General features: G+C 38.6%; 1 protein-coding gene across 12 annotated transcripts in view; it reads right to left on the minus strand.

The window, feature by feature from the left end:
* ANKS1B (ankyrin repeat and sterile alpha motif domain containing 1B) overlaps positions 1–21828 on the minus strand; it is a 1049816-nt gene that overhangs the window by 329372 nt on the left and 698616 nt on the right. For all 12 annotated transcript variants that reach the window (XM_081595385.1, XM_081595384.1, XM_081595383.1 and 9 more), the window contains one exon: positions 7152–7250. In XM_081595385.1, coding sequence (XP_081451511.1) covers positions 7152–7250 — 99 coding nt within the window. The remainder of the gene's footprint in view (positions 1–7151; positions 7251–21828) is intronic.

The raw sequence follows: 21828 nt of genomic DNA on the forward strand, positions 1-21828 counted from the left end.
AAGAACTAAAGTCTTTAAGAGCAGAATCTTGGGCAGGAAGCCAAGGTGAGATAATAACACATTTGCAATGCTCTTTTGAACTCTGAAATAATCAGGGATTCTCTGATATAAAGTCGTATTAAGACCTTAATTTTTGGAGAGATTCTTTTCCCCTATGACACAGGAGTAGCAAAGTCACAGTTATAACTAAATCTGGTCCCTAATTCTTTGCTTAATAGATAAAGTGGAAAGGAGACCTTTTTTTTTTTTTTTTTGAGTGGGGAGGCAGGGTTTGTGTTCTCCAGTTTGCCACAACTTCCACTACTATTTATTGTCTTGAAACCATCACAATATTGTAAAGTAATTATCTCCTAATTAAAAATAAAAACTTTAAATTAAAAAAAAGGTGTTTGAGTTCTTAGTCCTTGCCAGTATCTCTGTATCCCAAGGTTTTTTTTTTTTTTTTTTATCAACTGTTGCCTGCATTTAATTGTTCCAATGAGGTCTAAAGTTCAATAATCCTTTTTACTTTCTAGCTTTGATAGTTTTTTTTAAAAATGCATTTAATTTGCTAATATCCTTTAAGTATCATCCAAGAGAGTTTGACCAATTTATTTCCTTAATATAAATGGAAGTATGCTCCTTTCAATAATGAGGCACCAACAAAGACTGAACATGTTTTTAAAATTTGTAATGTTTTATAGGATTAGTGATTTGTATATATCACTTAGATGAGTGGCATTCAGATCATGAAGTTTTAAGTGCAACTGGCAAATCTCCAAGGTCTCTGATTTCTGTATGATTGTATCCTATACGGATGTGAGAGTTGGACAATAAAAAAAGCTGAGTGCTGAAGAATTGATACCTTTGAACTGTGGTACTGGAGAAGACTCTTGAGAGTCTCTTAGACAGCAAGGCAATAAACCAGTCAATCCTAAAGGAAATCAACCCTGAATATTCATTGGAAGGACTGATGCTAAAGCTGAGGCTCTAATACTTTGGCCACCTGATGCCAAGAGATGACTCCCTGGCAAAGACCCTGATGCTGGGAAAGATTGAAGGCAGGAGGAGAAGGGGACAACAGAGGATGAGATGGTTGGTGGCATCACCAACTCGATGGACATGAGTTTGAGCAGGTTCTGGGAGTTGGTGATGGACAGGGAAGCCTGGAGTGCTGCAGTCCATGGAGTCACAAAGAGTTGGACATGACTGAGCGACTGAACAACAATAGATCTGAGATGGTATGCCTTTTTTTGAATGGTGATTACTAATGTGTTACTAAATCATCTAATTGTGAATACCATAGTACCATGAAGATGGCCCATGGAAATAAAAAATGCATTTTGTTATTGTTGTAACCATGTAATAGTTATTCCATTTTGACTGCAAATGCAGACAAGGAAACTAGACTGTAAAGTGGATCATTATAAAGTGTATCTGTAGCAGGCATACTTCTGAGATGGCCCCAGTGATCCCACCCCTTGGTATTCACATCCTTGTGTAAACACCTCTTCTTATGTCTGGGCTGGATTTGTGGTTTGATTATAATGAACAGAATAGGCAAAAGGATGGGATGTTACAGAAGACTGAGATTTCCATCTTGCTGGCACTTTCCTGTCCTCTCACTTGCTTGTGCGGTTGAAATTAACTTCATGTTGTGAGACTCTTTACAAAGGGGCCCATGTGACAAGAAACTGAGGGATGCCTTCAGCCAATAGCTTGTGAGGAACTGAAGCCTCAGTCCAAAAAACCCCAAACATCAGAATCCTGCCTAAAATCAATGAATGAGGTGGGAACTGGGTTCTCCCCAGTTGAGTCTCAAGATGATTGTAGTCTGTGAAAGACCCAGAGCCAGAAGACCCAGCTAAGTGTTAGTCGCTCGGTCATGTTTGATTCTTTGTGACCCCATGGACGGCAGACCATCAGGCTCCTCTGTCCATGGAATTCTTCAGGCAAGAATACTGCAGTGGGTAGCCATTTCCTTCTCCTGGGGATCTTCCCAACCCAGGGATCAAACCCCAGTCTCCTGTATTGCAGGCAGATTCTTTACCATCTGAGCCACCAGGGAAACTCTAAGCTGCTCTTAGATCCCTACTCCACAGAAATATAGAGATGATAAATGTTGTAATATGCCTCTAAGATTGAGGTAATTTGTTATATAGCAATAGATACCTTACAGAGAATCTCACTTCCCTATTGGAGTAAGAGATAACTCTGTTGTTGTTTTTTAAAAAAACAAAATCTCAGACTGAGGATGGGGAAAGTGGTAATTCATCTGGTCAGAAGTGTTCAGTGCCATTTGGTGAAAATATTGAAACTAAGCAGCCCAACAAATATTGGTCAAATTGGACTGAACTTAGACAAAAAAGGCAGCTACAATCCAGGTGTTCATTATGCCGTAAAACAGAAGTAGGGTAGCAATGAACAAAACAATGAATACCAGAAACTGTGCTATGATCAAGAGTCCTAAGATAATTACCTTTGCTAGTCATCAAATATTTTGAGCTTGAGTTTTGAGAAATGCCAGTGTTTAACTGAGGAGAATGAGCAGGCAAGGAGAGAGAGCAGCAGAGAGGCAGGAAGATAACTGGGTATTGTGGAGGACAAAAGAGGATGATGTTGACAGCTGACAAGAGTATTAAAACCTACTGAAGCCAAGGTGAGGTGGAAGTGGCTTATGGAATTTCTGTTCTGGTCATTAGTGACCTTAGCACTGGTGGTGTGGGGTGGCAGCAAAGAAACTAGTTAGATCCAAATGGGGATAGGGAGTGTAGACAATGACAAAGTAATTCCAAAAGATATTATAAAAGAGGGAAATATAAGAAAAAAACATTGAAAAGTGAAGTGAGCGTGTGATATAAAAGTTGCTAGCATGCTGACATACATTTTCAAATCAGGAGGAGAGATAAGAGCAGATACACTATGGGCCTTGACATGAAATTCTACAAACCTTTAAAACGATAATCCTTTGAATTCCTGACCTATAGGTGTTATATTGTCAAAGGACAAAAGAGATTATGCCCTTATAAAAGGATTTTAGAGGATTATCCACAGACTGGGTAACAGAATTCTTACCTGGAAAAAAGTAAATGATACATTGCAAATAAGTAATCAGATAATTTCCCTGTGTCCAGAGGACAGAAAAAGCTCAACATGCTTAAAGATTCTAGGAGAGTACAAAAGAAGCCATCTTCTCATAGAACTTGTGATTTGTGTCCTTTCTTAAAAAGAGTGAAGGGTAAAAGTTCCAGGAAACTTTCAGATCTAAGGAAAGACTGAGTTGGATTTGGTGAGATGCTGGGTGAAAATGGATAAAGTAAACTTTCCACCTAAAGGTCAGGCACTGTAAAAGACAGAGAGAAAGAATGGATGGAAAAGAGCACTTGATGTGATTACTGTTCTAAAGATGTCTATGCTTAGAATACATGGAACGTATTCTATGTGTTCAGCATATCAAATGAACTGGAGAACATTCAGACCTATGCACAAGTAATTACTTCAATATTAAAAAGGGGATATTATAGAAAAAACATCATTACCAAAAGAATAAGCTTTGTTTGAAACTTGAGACATACAGATACAAATAAAGCATAAAAAAACATGCACTGAACTGTGATAACAGATCAAAACTGCACTTAGCAAACCACCTTTTCTCTGTTTAGGAACAATCTCTCCAAAACACAATATGTTATCTAAAGGATCTCAGGTAGCAATTATGGAATAGTTCTCATGACAGATGAAGAACACAGATATTCTGAGGACTAAAATTGCACAAACAAAATGAAGAGACAGTTTGCCCACTTTTTGGCAGTGCAAAGTTAGAGGGAACGCAAATGAATGTGTTGGCAGTTGAATTACACTGCCAACTGAATTAACCACCTAAAGATTGGGTTCATTACCTGAGAAGGCAAAGCATCAATTTGTAGCATTATAACATTTTGTTTGTGCTGCTGAACGTGTATCTGGATGTTTTTATGCTTTTGAACTGTGGTGTTGGAGAAGACTCTTGAGAGTAGCTTGGAGAGCAAGGAGATCAAACCAGTCAACCCTAAAGGAAATCAGTCCTGAATATTCACTGGAAGGACTGATACTGAAGCTGAAACTCCAGTACTGTGGCCACCTGATGAGAAGAACTGATTCATTGGAAAGGACCTGATGCTGGGAAAGATTGATGGCAGGAGGAAAAGGGGACAACAGAGGATGAGATGTTTGTATGGCATCACTGACTTGATGGACATAAGTTTGAGCAAACTCTGGGAGATGGTAATAGACAGGGAAGCCTGGCATGCTGCAGTCCATGGGGTTGCAAAGAGTTGGACATGACTGAGTGACTGAATTGAACTGAACTGAACTCATTTGGGTGCATAATAAGTACTTCAGCATCAGCCTCTTGATAGAAGCTTAATTTTGTGTTATTTCTATTATATTGTTCTCTCTGATGGGAATGATATTCTGTCTTAAAGATAAACACTTCATTTATTCTTCAAATAATTCTGAGTTCAGGTTCTTTTGTTTCTCAAAATGGCATGTACAGGATTATAGACATAGCTTAAAAACTGAGGTACTCTTTGATTAAAAGAATTATATTTGAATAACATGTAAAAAATATTCATTCACTCAATCACTCATTCTTCATTCTTTTAAGTGCATGTATTGAGCTAAGCACAGTGGAAGTTCAAGGATAGATGTGGCATTGTCTCTGCCCTCAGGATGCTTATAACACAGAAGTAGTATAACATTATTAGTACCTTCAGACAGAACAAGCATAGGGCCATCAAATCTTAAAGGAAAGAAAGAGTAAAGTATTTTTTCATTTCACAAATTATTTTTGATGTGCTAGGCACCATTCCAGGGACTGGATATGTAAAAGGAACAAGATAGGGTGCCAAGGGAAGACTAAGGTGCCAAGGTGCCTTATTTCATTACTGTTGAATCCTGGGGATGAGATAAAAAATAAGGCAGAAAACAAGCAAACAAATAATATAACTTCAGGTGGCCAAAACTGTTATGAAGAAAACTGATGCAGAACAACATGAGGGACAGTGATAGGGGGCAAAGGGTGTGCTTTTGAGGGAACAAAACCCTCTGTGAGAAGGTGATGGCTGAATAGAGTTTTGATGATGTAGGGAGCAAGTATTTGAAGATATGAAGAAAAGGCTTTCCAGGCAGACAGACTGATACAGAAAGGCTTTGAGGCAAAAATGAGTTTGACATATTCTGGAACAAAAAAGAAAGTCACGTGACTAGAGAATGGAAGAAAGAGAGAATGAGAGATGAGGTTGTATTGGTGGGAAGCGGTCAGATCCTATTGATTTTCGTAGGTCATGATAAAGATTCTAAGTGCAAAAGGGAATCCATTGTGGATTTTAAGCAGGATGTGGCATGATCTGATTTACATTTCTGTCTGGGTGCAGTGTGGAAATTCAACTGTAAAGTGGTGAGAAAGGTAACTGGGACAGAAATTAGGCATCTATGCATTGTCCAGGTGAGAGGACCAATCAGAAATTGACTCAAGTAGTCTAACATAGAGTCAACAGGTTAGATTCTGTTGTGGTAGTCTGATTAGACATGGTTGGTGTGGACTAGGGTGATAATTACTAAGGTGGTAAGAAGTGGTTCCACTTCAGAAGTTTCACAAAAAAGTGATTCTAAATAAAGATACAAAAGTAGCAAGGTGAACAATATGTTAATAAGAATTACTTCCAGATATAGTGCTAAGGACTTTTTATTCTTTTCCTTTTAGGGTAGAAAACGGTATTATTAAAACTCCTGTGTATGCTTGACTTTCCTTGAATTTGCAAAAGTGGTAAGTTTCTAACAGTAGATACTTAGTTCACTGTCAGTTAGCAAATTTCATTTTGTCACTTCCTTAGAAACAGTGGTTAATATTTATCTTTCCCATTCTGAGAAGGAGTAATTAAAGCCTCCTTAGAAAGGAAAAGCACAGAGGAGAATATAAAATATATAATACATTCATATATTTAGATGCATCTTTTATTGTCCATCTGCTACCCTGCCTCCAATCTTGCCCCATGAATCTTTCCCCAAGTGGATGACCCAACTTTAACATTCTCTCCTTCTAATTTCTCTTGTCTGCCGCCTCCAGAATTAACTGGCCTAAAGCAGTCTAGTCATGTCCATTCCCCTGTGCTCACAGAATAAATTTCAAATTCCTTAGCCTGATACAAACCTGACCCAACCTACTTTTTCTGTTTTATCTCTGGCTCCAATCTCTAATTGTTTTAATCACATTGGATTTTTTTCATCTTTTAAAAATTATTTTTAAAATTGTGATGAAGTAACAAAACATAAACCACGTTAAACTGTCTTATGTTAAATACATATGTCTTATGTTAAATACATAATTTAGTAGCATTAAGTACATTCATTGTTGTGCAAATCCCATTGGATTTTAAATCATGAAGTATCACTGTTCCTCTACCGCTTCCCGCAGTTTGTTGACTGGACCATACCTCTATCTATGTGATTCCCGCTGGGCCCTGAAATGCCTTTCCCTTTCCTTACCAATTAAAATCCTACACATTTTATGGAGCACTGAAGACCAGTGCTCAGATCCTACCTCTTGTTTTAGGCTCCTGTGAAACCTTACCTAGAAACAGAAGGTCAACTCTGTTGCTAAGTAACATATCACTTAAAGTTAAAATGATGCCTGGTTGGTAAATTGCATTTGGACTGGGAGGATTTATACATGAATTATAAATACCTGAAGGGGGCGTGACACTTGTACTTTCCTGAGTAATGACTTGTGATTAGGCAAGTTCTGTGCCCCTGGAGGCTAGGGCCATGGAGTTGTAAGAAATACTGCCTCTAAGGGCAGGAGGCTCCTATTCCAGGAACATTCTTCTACCCACACAATACTGATCAGTCTTCTTGCACCTGATCTGTCACCTGGGGGGTATGGACTGATTGTCTGTACTGACATGCAGAATCCCACGAAAGAAAAACTCGTAAGCTGCCCTGCCAGCCAGAGGCATTTCCTGTATTACATCTAATGAATCTGAATGTTTAATTGGACTAAGCAGACCTGCTTTGGCTTCGGGGAGTTGCATCAATATGCAGACATATTGTCCTAAGTACTAACATGCTTTGCATACCTGGTCTTAAAACCACTGGGACTAGACTAAAGGCTAGGATAATAAATGCTGTCTTACCTTTGGAAGGAGCTGGATTGCCTGTAGAATTCTTTGTCTGTGCCCAGAATTAAGGATTCCAATTTCCAACAAATCCTGGTCTTCCATAACATTGCTTCCCTGAAACAAAACCAGAAATATTATAAATGAAATCAGGCAGTTTTACTGGGCATAAATAATGGTTTTCTTAATACAGAGAAAAATAACCAACAAGTGATCTGAATTTTAGAAACAAAACCATAGAGTCAATCTTCTGTAAGAGTGAGGTGAGAGGAGGTCACTTAGATGATTGAGTTGAAGGTTCTGGGAAAGTTTCTTTTACATCATAAATACTCCCAAGGCTTACTATTTATGGCTGGATTATCTGCATCGGGAATTCATTTCTGTGACTCAAAACCCTGTTCCTCTAAAAATATATATGCTTCTAGGAAGAGCTGCCATTTAAACTATCAGTGACCTATACGTTGATGCGAATGAACCAGTTTTTTCCCCTCTGAAGACAAATTTTGTAAGGAGAGCTGATGGAAAAATTGAAGTATCCTAGGCAAGCTAAAAGAGAATAATTCCTCTTAAATACTGAACGTCATATGTCTGATCAAGGTATCAGGATATGACAATGAATAAGATGCAGATCCTTGCCTTCAACTGTTGATTATTTTCAGTCCAGAGATGGAAGCAGATTGTTCAAAGGCAGTTAGGATGCTGTGAGTGTGCTATCATGGGGACACGTGCTTAGGAATGCAGAGGGTATGTTTTCAGAGGAGATGGTGTCTCTTCAGACATCTGAAGTACAGTTCAGGCTCAGCACTCAAAATGCAAAGGACTAGGAGAAATCATATGCAGTGCTGTGTGGGTAAGAAAGAACACGGTGTATTTGGAAGCATCAAGTTCTAGGATAAGTTGGAGACAGGAGCAAAACTTAAGGCTCAAAAGGTATTGAGAAGCCAGATGACACAGATATATTGTATGAATTTCAATTTCATCTTGACCATAACAAGCTATGGACAGATTTTAAGAAAAGGAGTTACATGATGAGACCCAAAATTTAGAAAGATCAAGTTGATTTCTGTGGCTGGGCCTGTTTGCTTACCTATGAAATCATGGGATTGAGCCACACAACTTCCAAGGATCAGCCTAATCCTGCTATTCTCTGATTTCAATGATTTTTTTGACCTCTGATTAATATTCTAACATGGAAACTTATAAATTGCTTATTTTATCCTGAAATTTTAGTCTTTTGGAGCTTGCAAGCTAGAGTTTCCCTTTAAATTAAGGAGTCTATAGAGAAGTTCAAGAACTCAGATCACTGCTTTTATGGACAAATCAAACTCTATCTTACCAATGCATAAAACAAAAACACTTATGAATAGAAGTTACAGAATATCCAGTTATGGAGAGCAATGGGTCCTGATGAATATTTAAAGCAAAAGGGAATGAACTGGAAAAGGGCAATCATGGGAGCACGGAGCTGTTAGGAAACCACAGAGGTTGTTTTTGAGATGGTGTGGGCTTAGACTAAGACAGTGGTCATGGGAAACAGAAAGATGCAAGTAGATTTGAAAACCATCAAGAAGTTTGACTTGGTGACTGAATTCAGAGAATGATGGAGAAATGCAGAATACACACAAGTTCCAGGCTTCCTCAACAGGGCTGGATAGAGATCTTTTCCTGAGACGGGGAGGAGGGGCCAGTCTAGCATGGTGCAAAGACTAATGTCTTTCCCTGGACAGGCACAGGATTGATGAATGTAAACAATTTAATATCAGGCTATGTTAGAAACTGACACAATTGGCTGTGCTTAGAAAGATTTAAGTCATTAGTATGGTACCATAACTAGGGATTAAAAATGGGCATTCACTGGACAGAAACATTCTACCTACTTGTAGTAACATTCTTGTGCTTAAGCTACACTGGCCATCTCGGAGGAGGCAGAACAATTCAGGTGTATAGCAGTGTGATAATAAAAAAGCCTAATGAAAAACAAATAACGCCAGTCTTGGCGATATGCCGTAGGAAACATTGCCCTCAAGAAATTACTCAGTGCACACAATAGAGCATGGTCAAGAATATAAATGACTTCATTTTGAGAAAGCGTTATTAGTTTCAGAAGTGGACTAATGTGTCATGAGCAGGATGTATGATACCATTTTGTTTGACTTTCATTCTTTAAGAGATTTTCCAAAGGAGTTAAAAGGCCCTTAAAAAATAAAAACAAACAAAAAACTTTAGCCACCTGTGTATTAGATCATTATCCTGTTTTCCAAAGGCTAAATTACCAGCCTACAACTTCAGCTTATACAAAATATAGAACCTGGATTTTTTGTACAAAAACAAGACACAACAGGAGGCTATGGTCTGAATTAGCTACTATCTATAGGTAATATTAAAAACTTGATTTCAGTGTTAGAATACTGAAATGATTTAAAGACTTTAGTCCTTAAAGACCACTGTTCTTCCTCTAAACCACCAATATATTGCCTTATCTATCTTCAGTAAGGGAGGAAACATTTTGAAGGATTGTAGGGAAGTTAGACAAATTCTCTTTGGGTCAAATACCCTAGCATACAGGATAATTCCGAACACTTTTGAAAAATGTTTGGAAAAAAGTATGAAAATCACAATGCAAATGGTGAGAATGTGCCCAAAAGGAAATGGTACTGACTGTGGAAATGTAAAGAAAAGGATTCACTGTCCCCAGTGAGGGGACATTGGAAATTTCCTATTTTCTCTCTTATTGTAATACATAGGAATACCAAAAATATTCTGGTGCATCATCTAGCCAGTCCTTTTCCAAAATAGCTCCAGGCTTGGAACCTCAAGACTTGGGTCTGAGTCCTGTCTGGGGAAAGGTGGCTAAAGTGAAAGTGAAAGTCGCTCAGTTGTGTCTGACTCTTTGTGACCTCATGGACTATACAGTCCATAGAATTCTCCAGGTCAGAATACTGGAGTGGGTAAGCTTTCTCTTCTCCAGGGGATCATCCTGACCCAGGGATCGAACCCAGGTCTCCCTCATTGCAGGCAGATTCTTTACCAGCTGAGCCACAAGGAAAGCAATGTGCCTAAGTCATATATGATTTCTGAGTCTTGTGGTCCTTACGCATTAAATGAAGCCATTTAATAAATTCCCATTCAGTTCTACAATGCTATGATTTCAGTCGTGCCCAACTTTGATTAGTATCATTTTATTTAAATATAGATTGTATAATTTGAAACTATGTTTTAGTTCTTAAGAATTGTAACTTAAATTGCTTCAAGAAGTAGTTATACAGAGTGCAAGAATGCATGCTATTTTTTTGACAAATCAGTATGAGTCCTAGGAACTTATAAAATTTCTTATAAAAAGAAATTATAGAATACCTTATTTTTGTAGTATCATGGATTATTACAGCTTTTCAGAGAAAATCAAATATTTCAAATCTTGCAACTAACCATTTTGCTTGTACTTGGGTAACAGTTATGCTATCTAGGACAATAAATACTTCTATTCTTTCAAGGCAGCTAAGGTTTATTCTCTTTTATCATTTGCCTTCACTGAATGTTAGAAAATCTCAGTTTAATTCATTTTTTTCTCAATAAAAGCTGGACATACACTCTAGCTTTCTCTTTCTTTCATCCATTTTCCATATGACTGCCAGATTAGTGGTGTTTGCAGTAGGGCTTTATCATGTGTATCTTCTGCTTAACGACCCACCACACTGCACTCTCCATCTCATTTCCTCATACATATGATGTCTCTACTTTCTCATCTCCCATTTACTCCTCAACTCATCCCAATAGGCTTTTACCCCCACTAACTCCATAGAACTTCTCCATGAAATGACCTCTCATATCTAGTTGATTCTTTTCAATCCTGTCTTCAAGGACTCATTGGCCACTTGTGGCTGATGGCTTCATATTGGATAATGCAAATATAGGACACTGCTGTTATCATAGAATGTCCTATTAGACAGTGCCTCTCTACAGTTAAAGACATTGAAACTGTAGCTGAATCACATGAATGGGGCAATGATGAGAATGTGACAGGGAATCAAAACAGAGAATCAAATATACTCATGAATTATTCTCAGGATATAACTGATGTTCCTCTTAGTCAAAGTTCATGAACATTAAATTTAGAATCTGTAGCAAATTCTTTTCTAATTTTTCAGTCATTAAAACAAATTAGTATCTGGTTCTGCTTTCATTAGTGTTTCATTGTTATGGGGCTAGAAATCTGTGTGACCAAAATGACAAGTCCCATTGAGAAATTATTTATTATATGCTTAGCACACTACCAGGCATATGGCATAAGCATTTAAGGAATAATAATCAGTAGATAAAGTTGTTTAGTTAATGACTTTCTAGATGGATCAAGTCCCAAGGCAATGGTTTTGTTTTGTTTTTTTTTTTAAACTGATAGGCAATATCTAATCCAGGGCAGCTTGGTTGCTTTCCTAAATCATGGGATGAAGAAAAATAATCTAATATTTTGTTCACTAAGAGCTGAAAGCTGAAGTTTCTATGACCATGGGGAGAATATCTTATGTATTGGATTTTTTCAGCTGTGATAAACTAATAAGATGACCAAATAGAATAAAAAGCAGTGCTTTGTATTTAATGATCCATTTGAAGTTGAACAGGTATTTATTGAAATCATTTCTCAGAAATATCTTTACTGTTTCTGTCTCTGAGAATTTCATCTTGTAAAGTTCATAACCTTGATGTCATGTTACATTGCATATCATATAACATGCTAAGGAAACATATTTAAGGACCATGGAGAACTGATTTCTTCTTAATATAAGCTTGAGTTAGATGCTATTTATTTTCTCTCTTCAGTTCAAGACTGAAAAAAACCAAGAAGATATTATTGATTGGAGAAGTTTTCTTTTGCTCTATAATTAGCTAAATTAGACTCTTCTTTACAATTTGTGTGGCCTTAATTATTTCAAATAGAATGGGTAGTAGAATGATAACATGATCTTGCAAATTCACAAATGTAAAAACACTTTATTTTTAATATACTTTTTTACAGCATAAATGACACGGTGGCCTAAAACTCTATATGACTTTCTTGGGATAACACTTCTACCTTTAAGTTTCTATAAAGATTTTTAGTTGGTTTGATATTAATTTACAGATAAATGCAATAAGTTTCTTTGCTGCATGATAATGATTATAACTACTATGATAAATACCAGTTTTATAACCCCTTATCAGTGTTGGAACAAAACTTTATTTAGTTTACCATATAAAACATGAGCTGCTGCTGCGTCGTGTCAGTCGTGTCCGACTCTGTGTGACCCCAGAGACGGCAGCCCAACAGGCTCCTCTGTCCCTGGGATTCTCTAGGCAAGAACACTGGAGTGGGTTGCCATTTCTTTCTCCAATGCATGAAAGTGAAAAGTGAAAGTGAAGTCTCTCAGTCGTGTCTGACTCTTTTCGACTCCATGGACTGTAGCCTACCAGGCTCCTCCATCCATGGGATTCTCCAGGTATGAGTACTGGAGTGGGGTGCCGTTGCTTTCTCCAACAAACATGAGCTACCAACCATAATTGATTAGATAATTGACAATACACTTCTTTCATTTTTATTTCCCTCTCTCACATTAATGAAATGGCAGTAGAAGAAGATTTTGTAGTCTATCATTTACATTTCTACCTTAGCCTTTCATGTGAACATATCCTGTCTACTGCAAAGGAATTTCTTCACAACTTAACTAAATTACCATGTTTTTAACTTAATGAAAAAAGTTTCCTAGATTCTTCAGATCACATGGATTATTGATTCAAATAAATGTCATATCACTGAGCAATAAGTTTGAGAGCACCTATATACATACATATAGTTCAATCCCTCAGTCATGTCTGACTCTTTGCAACCCCATGGAATGCAGCACGCCAGGCTTCCCTGTCCTTTACCAACTGCAGGAGCTTACTCAAACTTACTTGCCTGGAGCATCCCAGAGATGGCGGAGCTTGGTGGGCTGCCATCTATGGGGTCACACAGAGTCGGACACGACTGAACCAACTTAGCAGCAGCAGCAGCAGCACTCAAACTTATGTCTATCGAGTCAGTGATGCCATCCAACCATCTCATCCTCTGTTGTCCCTTCTCCTCCCACCTTCAATCTTTCCCAGCGTCAGAGTCTTTTCCAGTGAGTCAGTTCTTCACATTAGGTGGCCAAAGTATTGGTGTTTCAGCTTCAGCATTGGTCCTTCCAATGAATATTCAGGACTGATTTCCTTTAGGACTGACTGGTTTGATCTCCTTGAAGTCCAGAGGACTCTCAAGAGCCTTTTCCAACACCACAGTTTAAAAGAATCAGTTCTTCGGTGCTCAGCTTTGTTTACAGTGCAACTCTCACATCCATACATGACTACTGGAAAACCCATAGCTTTGACTAGATGGAGCTTTGTTGGCAAAGTAATGTCTCTGCTTTTTAATATGCTGTCTAGATTGCTTATAGCTTTTCTTCCAAGGAGCAAGTGTCTTTTAATTTCATGGCTGCATTCAACATCTGCGCTGATTTTGGAGCCCCCCCAAAATAAAGTCTGTCACTGTTTTCATTGTTTCCCCATCTATTTGCCATGAAGTGATTGGACCAGATGCCATGATCTTAGCTTTCTAAATGTTGAGTTTTAAGTCAACTTTTTCACTCTTCTCTTTCACTTTCATCAAGAGGCACTTTAGTTCTTCTTCTCTTCCTGCCATAAAGGGGGTGTCATCTGCATATCTGAGGTTATTGATATTTCTCCTAGCAATCTTGATTCCAGCTGTACTTCATCCAGCCCAGCATTTAGCATGATGTACTCTGCATATAAGTTAAATAAGCAGGGTGACAATATACAGCCTTGACGTACTCCTTTCTCAATTTGGAACCAGTGTGTTGTTCCATGTCCAGTTCTAACTGTTGCTTCTTTACCTGCATACAGATTGCTCAGGAGGCAGGTAAGGTGGTCTGGTATTCCCATGTCTTGAAGAATTTTCCACAATTTGTTGTGACTCACACAGTCCAAGGCTTTGGCATAGTCAATCAAGCAGAAGTAGATGTTTTACTGGCATTCTCTTGCTTTTTCTATCATCCAATGGATGTTGGCAATTTGATCTCTGGTTGCTCTGCCTTTTCTAAATCCATCTTGAAACATCTGGAAGTTCACAGTTCATGAACTGTTAAAGCCTGGCTTGGAGAATTTTGAGCATTACTTTACTAGCATGTGAGATGAGTGCAATTGTGTGGTACTTTGAACACTCTTTGACATTGCCTTTCTTTGGGACTGGAATGAAAACTGACCTTTTCCGGTCCTGTGGCCACTGTTGAGTTTTCCAAATTTGCTGGTGTATTGAGTGCAGCACTTTCATAGCATCTTCTTTTAGGATTTGAAATAGCTCTGGAATTCCATCACCTCCACTAGCTTTGTTTGTAGTCATGCTTCCTAAGGCCCACTTGACTTAGGATTCTAGGATGTCTGGCTCTAGGTGAGTGATCACACTATCATGATTATCTGGGTCATGGAGATCTTTTTTGTACAATTCTTCTGTGTATTCTTCCCACCTCTTCTTAATATCTTCTGCTTCTGTTAGGCCCATACCATTTCTGTCCTTTATTGTGCCCATCTTTGCATGAAATGTTCCCTTGGTGTCTCAGATTTCCTTGAAGAGATCTCTAGTCTTTCCCATTCTATTGTTTTCCTCTATTTCTTTGCATTGATCACTGAGGAAGGCTTTCTTATCTCTCCTTGCTATTATTTGGAACTCTGCATTCAAATGAGTATATCTTTCCTTTTCTCCTTTGCTTTTTCTACTCTTCTTTTCTCAGCTATTTGTAAGGCCTCCTCAGACAACCATTTTGCCTTTTTGCATTTCTTTTTCTTGAGGATGATCTTGATCGCTGCCTCCTGTACAATGTCACGAACCTCCATCCATAGTTCTTCAGGCACTCTGTCTATCAGATCTAATCCCTTGAATCTATTTCTCACTTCCACTATATAATCATAAGGGATTTGATTTAGGTCATACCTGAATGGTCTAGTGGTTTTCTCTACTTTCTTCAGTTTAAGTGTGAATTTTCATGACCTGAGCCACAGTCAGCTCCCAGTCTTGTTTTTGCTGACTATATAGAGCTCCTCCATCTTTGGCTGCAAAGAATATAATCAATCTGATTTCAGTGTTGACCATCTGGTGATGCCCATGTGTAGAGTCTTCTCTTGTGTTGTTTGAAGAGGGTGTTTGCTGTGACCAGTGCATTCTCCTGGCAAAACTCTGTTAGGCTTTGCCCTGCTTCATTTTGTACTCCAAGACCAAATTTGCCTGTTACTCTAGGTATCTCTTGACTTCCTACTTGTGCATTCCATTCCCCTATAATGAGAAGGACATCTGTTCTGGGTGTTAGTTCTAGAAGGTCTTGTAGGTCTTCATAGAACCATTCAACTTCAGCTTCTTCAGCATTACTGGTTGGGGCATAGACTTGGATTACAGCAATATTGAATAGTTTGCCTTGAAACGAAGAGAGGTCATTCCGTCATTTTTGACATTGCATCCAAGTACTGCATTTCAGACTTTTTTGTTGATTATGAGGGCTACTCCACTTCTTCTAAGGGATTTTTGCCCACAGTAGTAGATATCATGGTCATCTGAGTTAAATTCACTCATTCCAGTCCATTTTAGTTCACTGATCCCTAAAATGTCGATGTTCACTCTTGCCATCTCCGGTTTGAGCACTTCCAATTTGCTGTGATTCATGGACATAACATACCAGGTTCCTATGCAATACTATTCTTTATAGCATCGGACTTTACTTCCATCACCAGTCACATCCACAACTGGGTATTGTTTTTCTTTGGCTCTATCTCTTCATTCTTTCTGGAGTTATTTTTCCACTGTTCTCCGGTAGCATACTGGGCACCTACTGACCTGGGGAGTTCATCTTTCAGTGTCCTATCTTTTTGCCTTTTCATACTGTTCAAAGCAAGAATACGAAGTAGTTTTCCATTCCCTTCTCCAGTGGACCACATTTTGTCAGAACTCTCCACCATGACCCGTCCGTCTTGGGTGGCCCTACACGGCATGGCTCATAGTTTCATTGAGTTAGACAAAGCTGTTGTCCATGTGATCAGTTTGATCAGTTTTATGAAATTGTGGTTTCCATTCTGTCTGCCCTCTGATGGATAAGGATAAGAGGCTTATGGAAGCTTCCTGATGGGAGAGACTGACTGAGAGCAGTCACCTATACACACACAGACACACACACACATGTGAGCATCTATATATATCTGTATATATATGTAAGTTATATATTTGAGTAAATAAATTATATCTTAGATTTATTGTTTAAGATTAGCATTTAAGTGTTCACATGAGTATAATGAGTTTTATACCAATTGTTTCCTTTTTAAAGACTTTTTTCCCTTTGAAACATCTGTTTTGAAGCTACAGAGAGAGAGAGAGAGGGAAAGGTAATTTAAGTAATCAGTTATGTATTTCTTAAAGTATTGAGCAAGGTTTGGTGATATCATATATTACAATTATGATTCATTTGCAACATGTATTCATGTAGATTTTAGAATTATGTATATTTATTAGACTATCTTTGGCCAAAAATTTGGCAAAAGAGAAACAGTATTCATTTTTAAGGATGTTAATCCTCAATTCACACAAGTAAGAAAAAAGTTGATGTGAAAAAAAACTTATCTGTACGTTCTTACTTTTCTCCTGATATGTACAGGAGAATGTATGCTTTATCTTCATGAAGCACATGAACACCTATTTTCACATTAATGGCAGTTGGTATAAGTTAGCATAAAGTGAATTGCACACATACTGAGTTCTTATTCTGTGCCAGCCTCTGTTCTAAATGCCTTAGGTATTCATATATTACCTTATTTAATTCTCACAACTCTCTGAGGTACATGCTTAAATAATTTGCTCCCAGAGCTGATAGGAGTCTTTCTCAAAACTATCATCTGATACCACCTCCAGTGGGGTGAGTATAGGAGAGAAAAGGTTCAGTAAAAAAAAATGTGGTTAGACCCAAACCATTTGTATTTTACTCTGAACCATATGAAATTCATATTTGAAAGGAAATGTTCTAAAGTATTTTATGGTTGATTTTAGAGAGTTTAAGCAACGATGGATCCCTCTCTGTAGAAGAGCATTTGGAAAGCCATCTGACCTATTCTTCCTTCCTCTGCTTCAGTCCTTTCTGTTCACTGAATCATAGAATCAGGGTTGGCAGGGACCCGGGGGTTTTTCTAGTCTAAACGTTCCCTAACTAACTGCAAAGGTTTAATTTGACTCTCTCTTCTGAAGCATGGTGTCTAGCTGGTTACACCATCCCCAAAGGGGTAGCACGGATATTAAATGTTTTAAATGGTCTTTCCCAGCTGCTGAGTCTGAGCAGGGGGTGGAGATGGCATTGGGGGGACACCTCAGTCCTACTCTTTCAGCTCCCACTGTGCTGCAGACTCAGTATGAGAAGAGAGCTATTAGAAGAACATGCCAAAAGCAGAGATGAGAGGAAAACAGTTAGCAGCTGTCCTGTGTCCTTTCCCAATCACAAGCTGTGAAGTTAAAATTCTCTTTTTCCTTGGGTAGGTTGTACATAATCTTGGCAGGTATCTGAGTTTTGTTCTTCTGTCTAACATGCTGAACATTTCCCAGATCCTCATAAGAACAAAATGAGCAATGGCTAGGCTAGGTGGGACCCCCTGCTCTTAAGAAGAGGAATATGGCACCTTTGTGTTTACAACAGGTTCCTTTTGCAAATGATCTCTTACTGGTGATGCAGAACTCCAAAAAGAAAGGCTCCTCTTGGAAGAAGCCAAATTGGTTCCTGGGTATGACCAGCATAGCCACATACAGGAAAAAGTGCTGAAAATGGTTCATAGTTAACTACCAGCCACCAGGCATTCACTGAGTACTAGATACTCTGCCCTTCTTCCATATAAACCTGCCAATAATCTTCTGTGACAAGTGGCAGTGTCTTCACTTCGTAGACAAGGAAACAGTCTCAGGGCTATGAAACAATTTAACCAGGATTACGTGGTTAGCATATGGTGGATCTGGGATATTTTATTCAGTCAGATTCAGATGTTCATGCTTCCTTCACTACAGAAAGAGAACCAAATGTTTAGTAGGGGACCTTTTCTAGATGGAGATTCCAGTCAATAGATGCAGTAACACTGTCAAGAATTAACTCCCATGACTGCATTTTCACATACAACCCTATGTATGTATTGACAGACCAGTTAAGAGCGACTGCCACAGCTTCTCCAACACATTTTATTGCAAATATATTATTTACCTTCTGAAAGGTCAAGTGGTTTGTTCTTCCAGCTACCTTAGTGTAACCTAGAACTGAGCATGTTAGTATATGACCCAGGGTGTTCCTTGGGATGAGCTGGGTGAGCTGGGATGATGCTGTGAGGTGGGGAACGACAGCATGGCATTGAGTTGGTATTTGTTGGCTCTTCTGCAGAGCTTTATGAAATTATCTGATTTGGTCACCTGGGAAAGTAATGTTCTCAAGGTCAGGACCATGTTCAGCTAATTTTCCTGTATTTCTCTTTCAAAGCCAGGGTTTTGGGAGGGGAAAATGTCTGGAAAGGAAATAATGAAGTAGAGGATGTCTGAGAATACATTAAGGACGTTTATGTTCCTAACTCAACATGTTCTGAATCCAGAGAGAAGACAATGAGTTGCAGTCCCTTGAGAAGAAGCCTGTGGTGGTAAAGGTGGATAATTTAGCCCTCTGGGAGTTGTAGACATATAATAAAGGCGACTCATTAGCCCCTCAAAGACCAGACATCTTCAGATTTAAGGATGGTAGGGTTTCCTGACACTGGGAGCTATATTCAGACATAGCCAAATAAACTTTAAAGAAGAGAAGCAAAGAGGAGGAGAAAGGCAGGGAGAGGGAGGAGGAGAGATAGAAAGTGTTGCTTATTAAGGGTGAAGGTGGTAGTGAAGGAAGTAGGGTTGCCAGATAAAATATAGAAATTCCAATTTAACTGGGAGTGTGTATTTTTATTTGCTGAATTTGGCAGCTTAGAAAGGAGGCCATTGAATGCTGGAAACAAACTGGCAGTTTAATCTAGAGTCAAAGCTACCACTGAGGTAGGAGCTCCACTCATTTATTTATTCAACATATATTTAATTAATATTTTGTGAGCACTGACTATGTGCCAGGCACTGGGCCAGGTCCTGGGATATACTGTGAATAGGACAGGCAAGATCCCCCCCTACTTTTAGAGTTTATAATCTAGTGGGGAAAACAGAAAAATAACCTAATAAAAATAATACAAGTAATTATTAGTTAGCAAAGTTTTATGTATGTCAAACACTAGTACGTGCTTTCGGAGAAGGCAGTGGCAACCCACTCCAGTACTCTTGCCTGGAAAATCCCATGGACGGAGGAGCCTGAAAGGCTGCAGTCCATGGGGTCTCTAGGAGTCAGACACGACTGAGCGACTTCCCTTTCACTTTTCACTTTCATGGACTGGAGAAGGAAATGGCAACCCACTCCAGTGTTCTTGCCTGGAGAATCCCAGGGACGGGGGAGCCTGGTGGGCTGTCGTCTATGGGGTCGCACAGAGTCGGACACGACTGAAGCGACTTAGCCGCAGCAGCAGCAGCAGCAGCAGCAGTAGCAGTAAGTGCTTTGCCTTGTTGATTGCTCACAACAACTCCTGAGGTTGGTACAGTTATTACCCTTATTTTCAAATGAAGAACCAAAGACGGAGAGATCCTAATAATTTGCTCAAGGTCCCCCAGTTAGTCAACACTACTCTTAAGGTCATTAATACAGTGCTACAGAAAAAAAAAAAAAATACAAGAAAGACCTATGTTAAAAAGACTGGTCAGGAGAGCTTCTCTGAGAAAGTGTCATGTAAACTGAGACGTGAAGGATTAGAAGGAGCAGTCAAACATGACAAGAGCCACTGGAAAGGAATTCCAAGCAGAAGGAGCAGGAGGTGCAAAGGCATTGACATGAGAAAAGAGCTATTCTGGGAACAGAGGGATGACTAGTAAGATTGAAATTTAGTGGCTGAAGATTAGTAAGATGACTTTGAGTGGGTAACATGGCATAGATAACACAGATTCTGATAATGGCTCTGGTTTTATTCTAGTGCAATAGAAAACACTGAAGAACATAAACTGTCTTAACATTTTGTAATGTGCTCTGGCTATGGTGTGAAGTATAGACGGAGGAAATGGGTGATATGGAAATTGAGTTCCACAGCCAAAATAGAAACAACAGCCCAGAAATATAAAAATCTGAGGAAAAGATGATAAAACATGACCTCTTGAGAAGGTAGGGGAGAGGGGAAATGTAGTGCTAGGAGAGTAAGAGGTACAAAATATTAAGTAAAAAATGAGCCACAAGGATAGATTGTACCACACAGGGAATATATTTTATAGTAACTAAAATTATTAAGATTATAAATTTTTAAAGTTATATATATTTTAACACAATAAAAATTTAGGGAAAAAAAATTGACCTGTTGGAGGACCACGGGAACTGGTCTCACTAGGGAGTCAGGTTTCCAAACCAAATATCATCTTTCATTTGAATCAAAAAGAAAAGGTAGACGGCAATGATAAAAGTCAGAACAGTCTTTGATATAAGGTCTAAACTAATACACCGTAGATACCGAGTAGTACTTATTAAAATGTAAACCTCCATACCCCAGCGACTCAGCAGATGTGACAGACATTATGGTAGGCTGGTCCCCTTCTCCCTTGCTATCTTCTACTATGGAGGCTGGTCAAGCCCCTTGAAGCTATGGTCGGACATGTGAAAAAATGTGCCCATTGGGAAACTTTGGTAAAGCTTTTGATTTTCTGATTAAAAGAGAAAGATTCACCTGGTATGTTCCTGCGTCCATAAAGTAGCTCTGATTTCCACCAGGATGAGTGGGGTCAACTGTTCATACAAAGTGAGAGAGAGGTCCACAGTCCATTGACTACCCAAATCAAATATCCCCATTGGATATCTGTAGGAAGGCAAGCATGGGCTCTAGGAGGTCAGTCCCTGAATAAGAATGGTTATTTAAAGCTCTCTTCATCTTTTGTATGCGAGAGACTCTGACCTGTGTTAATCTCTCAGTGAAAATAATGAAAATGTGGACTATGGAATGCAATAGAAGTCACAATGGAGGTAAAGGTGTATTTATAATTTATCTTATACAGACCTGCTTATGATAACCACAAAGAAAAACAGAGAAGGGATATTACAAGGAATGAATGTTATCAGAACCAAATTGGGAAGGGTGTCAATATATAGAATTGCCTCTTCTCATTTTGACTTAAAATTGTGAAATCTCAAAATGATTACTTGAAGGAATTTATTTTCTATGTATTTTGGTTTCTGTCCACATTCACTGGATGTGAAATTGCCAAAGTGTTTGTGGGTTTGACAGATTTTAAATTGGGGAGTAGTTTTCAGCTTCTAATTGAAGAAGATAGACACCCAGAGATTGTACAAACATCATAATTCTAAAGGAAGCACATTTTTACACAAATTTGAACTTTTTGTAGAAAATAATGTTATACTTGGAACTTTCACATACTGAAATCTTAACAGAGCAGAAACAATGAGAACATTTGGGAGTATGCTAGGGTGGCCTCAGTGTGTGACTTGTCCCTGAACTCCTGAGATATCAAGGTTCTCTGTAGTCAGATTCTCTGTAGTTTGGAAGGCCTTTGACGGACAGTGTA

Source organism: Giraffa tippelskirchi, chromosome 4 (genome assembly GCF_054371585.1).
Source record: "Giraffa tippelskirchi isolate mGirTip1 chromosome 4, T2T-mGirTip1v1.2.pri, whole genome shotgun sequence".
NCBI lineage: Eukaryota > Metazoa > Chordata > Mammalia > Artiodactyla > Giraffidae > Giraffa > Giraffa tippelskirchi.